Source organism: Chelon labrosus (assembly GCF_963514085.1).
Source record: "Chelon labrosus genome assembly, chromosome: 7".
NCBI classification, from domain to species: Eukaryota; Metazoa; Chordata; class Actinopteri; order Mugiliformes; family Mugilidae; genus Chelon; species Chelon labrosus.
The window spans coordinates 6521118-6532582 of NC_140343.1; the positions used below are offsets into that span (position 1 = coordinate 6521118).

General features: G+C 43.8%; 1 protein-coding gene across 1 annotated transcript; it reads left to right on the top strand.

Moving 5' to 3' along the window:
• Window positions 1-1854: 1854 nt before the first annotated feature.
• On the top strand, window positions 1855-11235 carry nr2f6b (nuclear receptor subfamily 2, group F, member 6b). The gene is made up of 5 exons (XM_084547828.1): window positions 1855-3027; window positions 3940-4034; window positions 7539-7876; window positions 8102-8348; window positions 8944-11235. Exons 1-5 carry the CDS (start codon window positions 2759-2761, stop codon window positions 9216-9218), a joined length of 1224 nt encoding a protein of 407 aa, XP_084403954.1. The 5' UTR covers window positions 1855-2758; the 3' UTR covers window positions 9219-11235.
• The last annotated feature ends 230 nt before the right edge of the window (window positions 11236-11465 follow it).

An 11465-nucleotide genomic window follows, 5' to 3' on the forward strand; every position in this document is an offset into this window, starting at 1 on the left:
TGGGATGGAGCAACTTTTAGTTAAGTTTAAGAAAATAACAGATGTTGTGATCAAAATATTTGGCTTGGGCTTTAAAACATTGAATTTTTACTATTTTACAAATATTTATTGTTAGAACCACTCAAAATAAAGTTAATATTTCTTCCAAATCCTAGGTTGCATTCAATTAAAAACGTTTTAACGCAATATTTATACGTGATAAACAGTGGTGTGGACCCAAAAAAATGCATTCTTTAGTTTCAACAACTAAAACACGTCTTATTGTTGATTGCTGGTCTGTCACAAGATGCTTATCTTCCACTTTTTGGGGAGACTTTTGTAAGGTTTAAGGGGAAAACAAATTAAAACTTAAACATTTTTGTTTACTGCATTATAAACAGTCGAGGTTCTTATAATCTTGCTACCAGACAAAAATGTTAAAACTGGATTATTCTTCCAAATGCTGGGTTGATAAAACAAAACAAAATATCTGAACGTGTAAAACCTCCTGCTCTGTCTCTGAATATTTGTACTAATGTATATCTTGCAAATGCAAAATCCTCCTTTCCCTTTTTGTTTTTAACCTCCCTCAGGTCTGATCACTTTATTACATTTCTTAAAAAATGTGCATTCAAAAGCAGAGCCGTTTTGAATCTGTGCCGTCCTTCTCACAGACCTGTGTGAGTGTGAGCAGCAGGTGTGAAAAGGGGCTGGCCCGGCGGCGTATCATGTAACCTTTTGACGGGTTGCTCAACAACAACGGCGAGCGCTCTCCCTGTTATTATTGGGTCAACAAAGTCGGAGGAAGTCTTTGGGATTAGAGTGGAGTGGAGCACATGAGCGTGGGTGCCGTGCGCTCGCATGTGTCGACCCGAGCTCCCACCACCACCACCACCACCACCACTGCCGCCGCCACCTCTTTGTCTTACAGCAGTGTTGAGGTTAACCCTCCTCCCTTTGCTCCCAGGCTGGTCAGGGGTCAGGGGGGAAACAGGCAGCCAGGCATTCTTTCTACGTACATGTGTGTGTGTGTGTGTGTGTGTGTGTGTGTTTGTGTTTGTGTGTGGCTGCAGCCCACTCTGTGCTCTTTGACTCCACTGGCCTTATAAGGCATCCAGCGCCATGGCAACAGCAGGGCTTGAATAGCAGTGTCAAATCCCTCTGCACACAGACACACGCTCACTCTCCCTAAAGGAGGGAGGCAGAAAGACAGAGAGGGGATTGAGAGAGAGAGAGAGAGAGAGAGAGAGAGGGAGAGAGAGGGAGAGAGGCTATCTCTGGGCTGCTCTCCATTGCAGCGTCTGGCTTTCACTAAAAGGTCTGTGACCGTGTTTTTCCTGTGCTTGTTTGCCTAATTTATTCCTGCCGGGGCCAGCAGAAAGAAAGAAAGGCGGAAAAGAAGAAGAAGAGGAAGAAAAAGAAAAAAAAAAAAAAAAGAGTGCAACAGTACACCCCTGACTCGCTGACAGGGAATGCAGAGAGGTTCTGGCCTCTGGTTGTTACTGCTGGATGGACAAGCACCGACAAAACACACCGACAACTCTTTCTTTTTTTTTTTTTAACAGAGGAGACGCAACTGTGACCAAGGAAATTTCTCAACTCTGCTTTTGTTTTGTTTGTTTTTTGGGGTTTTTTTTTCTCTGAGACATTTGATCCTCTGCCACTGCTGACTTTGAACTAGTTGCAGGAACCACAAGAAAACATCTTTCTTTTCATTGCAACAGATCAGGGAGGACTAAGTTGCTGCAGCACAGAGATTTGTCCTGGCGTCCACGCTCCTTGTTTAAACTCTGGATATTTTTAACACAGAGGTCGACTCTTCTCTGGACACCAAAGGACGGAGCAGATCTACTTCCTCAAACTGCCCCCAGACTTTATTTTATTTTTTATTTTTTTGATCTTGTGGGAAAAAATATTGTCTAATTTTTCCTCCTCCTCATCACTATCACCTCTTACAACAGCCCCGACAAGCCAAGGGTGAGTCTGGACTAGAACTGGCTCAGATCAGGAGATAACACCTCGGCACGGCAGGAACTGGTTGGACTAGTTTATAAGTTGGAGGAGAGGGCAGGGCAGTTTAACCCTGCCTGAAGGAGAGAGAGCTGTGTTTTATTTTCCTGTCCTTCTGGGAGAAAGTTGTGCGCTGAGAGAGAGAGAGCGAGAGAGAGAGAGAGAGGTAGAGCGTCTTTTTCGTTTCAAGAGCCACTCTGTTTTGTCCCTCCTCACTATGCTCAGGGATAGGTGAGGCTTTTTTCTTCTTCTTCTTCTTCTTTCAGGGAGGGAAGACGGTGAAAGAAAGTGAGAGGGAGGGAGAAAGAGAGAAGGAGTCAAAGTGTAATTTATTGTTTCCTGTGAAAAGAGCAAAGGCTGCACCCTTTTCTTCTGCCTGAACTCTGAACCACTCGATGCGCGTCTGAAGTTTTTCTCAGACCTCGGGAGCCATTGATCAGGGGTCAGGGCGGAAAACAGAAGGGTTAAACCAAGAACAGAGCGAGCGGAGAGGGATTAAAGAAGAGAGAGGGAGAGAACGGCAGTGGAAGGACCTCCAGGTCAGCCCAACCAGACGGCGAAGGGGGAGAAAGGTCAACGTGGAGGAGTCCGGGACAAATTCTCACCTCACTTTTAGGTACTTTGGGATAAAACCTGCGTTGATTACAACCCTGGAGCAGCTGCCTTCGCGTCCGGAGTCGTCTTTTTAGACTTCGAGGACGCTTGGGAGCCGGTGGGACGGGGCGGGTCTGTGTATGATCCACTCTCAGGGCGGCGTGTCTCAGAGAATATGGCCATGGTGAGCGGGGGATGGGGCAACCCCAACAGGGACACTAATGGACTGGGGGAGAAGGCTTACCTGAGGAGGGAGGAGGAGGACGGGTCGCCCCAGGCCGGGAGCAGCGACGTGGACGTCGGCGACGAGGACAAGGCCTGCGTGGTGGACTGCGTGGTGTGCGGCGACAAGTCCAGCGGGAAGCACTACGGCGTGTTCACCTGCGAGGGCTGCAAGAGCTTCTTCAAGAGGAGCATCAGAAGAAACCTCAGCTACTCCTGCAGGTAGGGGCTGATGGGAAACAAACGGTCACGGTTCTTGCCTTTTCCACGTAACAACTGGTTTTATAACTCATTTAAATGAAGGTAAGAGCAGATTATTAATGAACGCAGGTGTAATCATTTAAAATATGCCTCTAAAGGGAAAAGTTACGGAGAGGAACCTTTAAACCTGGACACAAAGACATCATAAATCATTCACTGAATGTACATATACTAATAAATATTTCAGTAAAGGTTGCTGGCGTTTATAAGCTGTTATGTTCCCGTTCACTTTCATAAAGGAGACAGCAGAGTTTCTCACTGCAGAATGATTTGTTCCAACCTTGGCTTCATCACACAAACAGCCCTTGGACACCAACACACAAAAACACACACACACACAAAAAGAAAAAGAACAGAAATGAAAGCCCTGAAGGTCGGTCATGTGAGGATGGATTGCCTCAGAAGGTCAACATTCCCATTATTCTTCACCACGGGAACATAGTGTTGCAACTCTGCTCTTACTGAGACCTCTCTCGGCTCCTGAATACAGTTATTTCTTCCACATAATAACAAGCCGACTCTGAATGGGAGACGTCTTCCCGGCGAGTTTGTCACGACCAGAGCTGAGCTGAAAGGGGGGGCTTTCTGCGAAAAACGTCGGCGGACCTCATCTCGCTGTAAAAGGCAACACAAGGGCGTGCAGGGCTGATGATTTACAAAGGTCACAGCCTTGATAGCTTTTCAGCCACGCCAGCTCACACAGTTCAGTCATCATAGGGGTCATTGAGTGAGAGAAAGAGGGGGGGGGGGGGGGGGGGCTGAGAAAAAAGAAATGCTAATTTCACTTCCTTACTGGACTTTTAAACCACTATCGTTAAATTTTAATATTCTTTTCCTCGTTAATGTTTTATGCTCTTGTTTCCTTTTGCGCAGATCAAATCGGGAATGTCAAATCGACCAGCATCACCGCAACCAGTGCCAGTACTGTCGTCTGAAGAAATGTTTCCGTGTCGGGATGCGCAAAGAAGGTATGAGCAGACTCGTGAATTAAGTGTTCACTACGAGAGGTTAGAGAGAGGCGTTTTTAAAAAGGTCAAAGCTGCACAAATCAGTGTTTGTAAATGAGGAAATGTGAAAGAGGTTACGAGCCACATGCGTAAATATCACACGCATTTCAACACCTTTTATATTTTGTTTTTAGTTTGAAACTTTGTGTTTTGGTTCAAGTTTTGTTCCAAAAAAACGTACTCGTGCACCACCAGATGGACGTATTCAGAAACAGGTAAAAGATTTAGCCGCTAAAGAGCGAGACATGTCCCTCAGGAGCTGGTTTTAGAGCAAACTAGAGCCTAATAAAACACTCATGTTGCTCCTCATCTTCTGGGTGTCACGGATTTTCAAGGAGAGGTAGGACCCAAATGCAGGACTTAGACGACTGAGGCAGGAGTGGGCAAAAACTGAATTTAATTAAACAAAAAGGAAACAAGACCAAACAGAAAGCGCTGCTGAGACAGCAGGTATTCCAAAAAACAAAAAATCAAAACATCACAAGACTCGAGATCAAAAAACACTGGGGAAACAGAAAAACAGAGGAAAACAGTAAGACGCGACAAGGAACAAAGGGGAAGGCAGGGCTATATATACACACACGAGGAACAGATTGGTGACGAGACACAGGTGAAGCAAATCAAGACAACACAAGGAGAAACCAATGACCTAATCAAAAGAGGGGAAACACAGTCAGTAACACGACAGGAAATCAAGAACAAAATAAAACAGGAAACTGGAAAACATGAAACCTGAACGAAACTCAAAACATGAACTTAAGAATCAGAAAACCAGAACCATGACACTGGAGTCTAAATTCATCATATCACATTAAAAGATATCTACGTGTTGACACTGACAAATCAAAAAAAAGGTTTAAGTAAAAACTGAGACACTAAGACTCATTTTAAAATGAGTCAAATAAGACTTAAATCAAAGCGCAGACGTATTAAGAGATAAATGTGCACTAGTGGTTAGAGAGGCAGCTTTGTGGCTGTAAGGTCACTGGTTTGATTCCCTCTATGACCACTGCTGAGGGACATTGAGCAAGCACCTGAAAACAAAAAACTGCCCCTCTGGCACCTTGCACGGCTGCTTACTACTCCAGGTTTGCTCGACTGACACTGTAATGTAGTTTTACAGTTTCATTTTTAACAATGCACATGTATTTATTTTTTTTAATAAGAAAAGGAAACAAGGAGTGAAGTAGTCGCCTCCGACGTGCAGTGGAGTTGAAATGTTAAGCAAAGCTAAAATTGTGAAACCCGGTCCTCGGTTGCTTTCATGCTCTGAGGTTTTAAACAATCGTGTCATTTTCTTTATCCACCAACAAACAGACTGATTCATGCACCCTGAAGAAATACCCAGAAACACACACACACACACACACACACACACACACACACACAAATAGGTGAATAACAGAAACGGGTGATTCACAGAGAAAGTTCCTAGTTCAAGAGAAACAGCCACTGACATTTACCAGTGATCCAAACACAATATTTATACTGTCAACCGGAGCGTGTTTTCACTCTGCTGCTCGACTTCCCTGCAGCTGCTGAGCTTCAGGGCAACTCAAGGCAACCATGGTTAGTTTTTCGGAAAAGGAGGAAACAAAGGCAGGTTTCAATCTGCTTCATGAACTACAACAAAACAAAACAAAAAAAAACCCCTCCTAGTGTCTCTAAGCTAATTAGTATCGAAGGGAGAGAATATGGCGTTTTAAGTTGCTCTCACGCTGGACTCAATTAACAAAAATGCAGCTGTGATTGTGTTCTGAAGTAATCTAACTCCGCTTGTATTTCGGTTTGTGTCAGTGGACACCAGGCGCTCTGCCATACATAGTGTGCAGCGGGGTGAAAGCGTGCCAGGGGTTACATTGGGCCTGGTTATTAATGAACCGTGTTGACTGGGGCCGTGACGCAGGTTCCACTGTTTCCACATTACCTGGAAATGTCTGTTTCCCCTTTAACCCAGTCAGCGGGGCAGGCCGCAGGGATTTTGGCACCGCAGTTGAAGTCTACTGAGTAAAAGTCTGGTGGACAAACTTTGGAGGGCAGCTTGACTTTTGGAGGGCATTCAGTTTGGGTTACTGGGACTATTATTATTTTTAAATGACAGACACTATTGTAAGGTTAGAGGAAGGTGAAAGGAGGGTCTTTTTTCTCCCCCTCATGGTTTATTTATTTAATGGCAGTAACACAACCTGTACTCACCTCATGTATTGTCACTGTATTAGACATTGATATTCTTCATGCGTTTCTTTTCTCCATCAAGGAGAAGGGGTCAAAGAAAATATAAATAGAGCTCGGGCTGGTTTGTCAGCCTCCTCCTTCATGCAGTCCCTTAGGAGGACACTTGTTGCAAACGAGTGACGTCTTCCTTTCTCGCCCCGTCCTTTCACATCTCCACAGTTAACCCTCAAATGAAGGTGAAAAAAGGCTTTTCTTCTTATCTGCACCAAAACTAATTTCTTTCATCCAAATAATAGCATTGAAATTTAGGTTTTCTTTTAAGCAACGAGCAAAGAAACTGAAACATTTGCATCTACATTTGCACATAGAGGGAAAATAGCACCAGTCGATCGCTTGTAAAGAGGTGATTAACTAATTTCAGGGTCGTAAAATGTTTTACATATAAGAAAAGAGGACGCTCAGGTGAATAAAACTATGCAGTATGCACATACCTCTGCCCAGAATGAGACTATAACCTTCACTGCAGCACTTATATAGTCTCATTAAATGCGCATTAAATAGTTCACTTTAAAAAATGTACAAAACCTACAGGAATTACTCAAACTCTCTAAGCTTTCCTTTCCTCGCAGCTCAAAATAAATCGGTATAATATGATACTGAATCTAATGACTGCACTTATTCATGTAATTACGCTGCTTTTCTGAGTAAGTGTTTTGTAAAGTCATTACTTTTAACAGCTGAAACAACCTCATTCTTAGCTGTAAAGGTTTATGATCCAGTGTTTCTACTTGAGCAGAAATTGTGTAAAAGCAGCTGTATGCACTGATCAGCCACAACATTATGACCACTGACAGGAGAAGTGAATAACATTGACCAGCTTGTGACAATGCAGTGTTCTGCAGGGAAACTTTAGGACCTGGCATTCATTCGTGTGGATGTTACTTAGACATTTAGCACCCACCTAGACCAGACCAGGCACCCCCCTCCCCATAGCAATGACACTCCTTGATGGCAGCAGCCATCCCCAGCAGGATGCAGCCTGACACAGACACAAAAATGCTTTAGGAACAACTAAAAAAAACATGAAGAACAGCACAAGGTGTTGACCTGGCCTCCAAATTCACGAGATCCCAAACTGATCAAGTATCTACCGAATGATTCATATTAGGAAGGTGGTCATAATGTTATGCCTGATTGGTGTATGTCCAGTAATACTCTATGTAGGTCTGTGTACATGTTTATTGATTTTCAGTGTCTGTAATTGCCTCATTCATCTGTGTGTCTCCACAGCAGTCCAGCGGGGTCGCATCCCTCCATCTCACTCAGGTATCAGTCCAAACTCCCTGGTGGGAGGGGTTGGTGGAGCGGGCCCGGGTCACATCGGCGCAGACTACTTCAACGGACAGCCGGTGTCAGAGCTCATCTCCCAGCTCCTCCGGGCGGAGCCGTACCCCAGCAGCCGATACGGGGCCCCGTACAGCCAGGCGCAGATGCAGGCGTCTGCCAGCGGAGGAGGCTCCGTCATGGGCATCGACAGCATCTGCGAGCTGGCCGCCCGGCTCCTCTTCAGCACCATCGAGTGGGCCAGGAACATCCCATACTTCCCAGAACTCCCAGTATCAGAGCAGGTCAGTCAACATTTTGAAATTCAAGTCAAACAACTAATTAGAACTTCATTCACCTTTCCTTTCTAAACGTCTAACAGGCCTTTTTTCACTTTTATCACAGAATAATGGAACAAATGAATAAAACATTAATAATGCTACTAGTAATCCTTGTACTTTTCCAACTATCTCAACCCAAAAAACTCTCATAGATACTCACCCTTTCCTATCTTCGATGTTACTCCGCAGGTGGCGCTGCTGAGGCTCAGCTGGAGTGAACTGTTCATCCTGAATGCTGCTCAGTCCGCTCTGCCCCTTCACATGGCTCCTCTCCTGGCAGCAGCCGGCTTTCACTCGTCCCCCATGTCCGCCGAGCGCGTGGTGTCCTTCATGGACCAGATCAGAATTTTCCAGGACCAGGTGGACAAGCTCAACAGGCTGCAGGTGGACTCAGCCGAGTACAGCTGCCTCAAAGCCATTGCACTATTTTCCCCCGGTAAGTTTGGGTTCAAGTTAAACCGCCTTCATGGATTCTTTGATTAGGTGTTTGACCTCTGACCTCACCAGAGCTGGACAAACAAAAGATTTCCTTTAAAGCAATAGTTTGACATATGCATCTTTCCAAGGAATTATGACTTTAAATATAAATGAATATAAAGCCACGGGCAGAAGATGGTTAGCTTAGCATAAAGAATGGTTATGGTAAAACTGCTAGCCTCCTCCCTGAGTCCAAAGCTACCAAAATCTATCTTCCAACACTTATAAAACTTCTTAAAGCTTTGTCATTGATGTTGTTTTAGCTTTTGCACAAAAACCAAGTGTAAGAATGACACATTTTGATGGATTGTATACTGGTAGGTTGTCTTTGTGCTAAGCTAAGCTAACCGGTTTCTGGCTTTTACTCCATATTTATTTTACAAAAATCCATCTTCTCATGTACTTCTCAACAAAAAAGCAAATTTCCTTAAAGAGACCTCACGTTTAAGTTAAATTTGCTTTAGCAAAACAAAACAAATAAAGGAGAAATTGTTAAAAACCTAAGCAGCATAACAATGAGGTGATGATTCATGCTTTGTTTCCTTGCCTTTCAGATGCATGTGGCCTGACGGACCCAGCCCATGTAGAGTCCCTGCAGGAGAAGGCCCAGGTCGCCCTGACGGAGTACGAGAGGTTGCAGTACCCCAACCAGCCTCAGCGCTTCGGCCGCTTGCTGCTGCGCCTCCCCGCTCTGCGAGCCGTGCCGGCCAACCTCATCTCCCAGCTCTTCTTCATGAGGCTGGTGGGCAAGACGCCCATCGAGACGCTGATCCGAGACATGCAGCTATCAGGGAGCTCCATCAGCTGGCCCTACGCGCCGGGGCAGTGAACCCCGCCGGGCTCCAGAGTGAGACAGACTGAGATCAGACTGGGAGGAATCAGAGCTCACAAAGATTTCATACAAGTACAAAGTGAATGTCATGAATACAGACTTGGGGGTTTTAGGATTTTCCCATTTGTGAGTGAAGAGGTCACTTTTTTTCCTACAGTAGCTCTTTTAAGTTTGGTTGAAATCACATCAAAGCTGCTTTCAGGGAAACAGAAACGTATGAATGTCTTTATATATACACATATATAAATATATATATGTGTGTGTGTTTGCAGCACTTGTCAGTTTTGCTCTTACCTCCATCGGATCTCTCTTTGTCTCATTCTGCAGGGCCTTCATTGAAATGCAGACTCTAAAATGAGGCCACGTGCCTGTACTACCTCCTCCCACGTCACCCCTAATGTGACTCAGTTTGAACCCAGGCTCTGTGTGTGTGTGTGTTCTCTCTGCTTTGTGTGTGTGTGTGTGTTTTTTTAGTCGCAATGAAGCCATAGCAGTGCCACTTTGACAGGCAGAGCTTTAAGATGTCACAGCTTGGACGTGTTGTGCAAATCATACCTGATAATGTTTGGTTATGTCATGAACCCAGGAGTGGACGGAAATAACAGACATTGTTACCGAACGTATGTTTAACTCTGTAATGTATAACGAGATGTATTTTAGACTTGAAGGAATAGTTCAGCATTTTTGGGAAATATGTTAATTGGCTTTCTCTTTTGCAGAGTAACTGCTCTCAAGTTGATGCTACATGTGACAAAAGTTGTTGTTGGTGACGTCAAAATTAACCGGCGGAACAAACACATGTGATTGGAAACGAATGTGAAGCCAGACTTGATATTTAACGACAAGTCACGCTTCACGTCACCGGATTCCACTGAAAATGAGTCGTAGCGCGTTGCTCTTTCGCCGCTGTGTAAGACAAATTAGCTTAGCTTAGCATAGAGGCTAGAAGCTGCTAGCCTGGCTCTGTCCAACTAAAACTAAACTAAATCCACCGTCCAGTACATTTAAAGCTCATTCATAGCATATTTGTTGCTAATCAGCAGGAAAACTGAAACCAGACATTTCAAGACCTTCAGGTATTAGCGGGTTGTGGTTAGCTCCTTCTTGTCTTTATGCTAAGCTAAGCTAACAACAAGCCTTACATTGAACAAAGGGGCACAAGTATGGTGTCAAACTTCTCACGTGAACCTCACAAGATAAGCACGTTTCCCAAAACGCTGAACCATTCTTTTCTACTGCAGTTTATCATACGACGTTGCAGAAGTTGCGGTAATCGAACGAACGTACTCAAAAAACACACCCTGGCTCCTGAGCTGGTCACACCCCAGTGTAACATTATTACCTCATGTTTTATACATCTAAGGCAGATATTGTATAGTGGACTATTCATGTGTTAAAGATAAAAAATATAAAGGGATCAAGGAGTCATTATCACTGAAACCAAACTGTTCCATTTCCCTGAAGCCTAAATATATTTTAAAATGTTTAATGTAAGAGGGCGCACTCGACACAGAGAGCCGAACGAGAGACTATTGCGTTTAAAAAGATGAATATCTGAAAACTGGGCACTGTTTCCTTTGCTTTTTTTTTTTTTTTTTTTTTAAGAGTAGAGGTAGTTCATTTTGTATTTTTCACAATTTTAATCTACTTCAAATGCGTAATGGACAGAGGTCACTTTCAGATAATTATTATGCAAGGTACTCTGATGTTGAGGTGTAAAGGTTAAGGCGTCGGTACTAAGATAAAGGGTTCTCTGTAGTTCACGAGCGTTGGCGCCGTGAACTGCGGCTCAATGTGACAAAATGCTCGTCTTTGCCAAATCAATTGACTGAAACAATAAGACGACGTTATTCTTGGTAGGAGTTCTTGTATTACTATTATTACGTCATAAAAACAGAGGCAAGAATGACTACGATCCCTGATGCTGACAAACAGCTTCGTCACTTTGTGTTACTTGTTGGAATATAAACTATAGTGATTTGACTGTGTAGCTTTATCATTTAAAAGAATCATGTTTCTATGACAATGCCAATACTAAAAAAAAAAAAAAAAAAATACAAAAAGAAGACGTTTGTATTGCTGACTCCTTATTTTTTGCACCACTGGAAATAAAAGTGTACACATCCTCCATGTGGGTGTATGAAGTATCTGACAGTAGAAGAACTGAACACGTTTGAATGAACAAAAAATAAGAGATGATTCTAGACTGGATACTGGATTTTATGCTTTTATTTGATGGGTGGT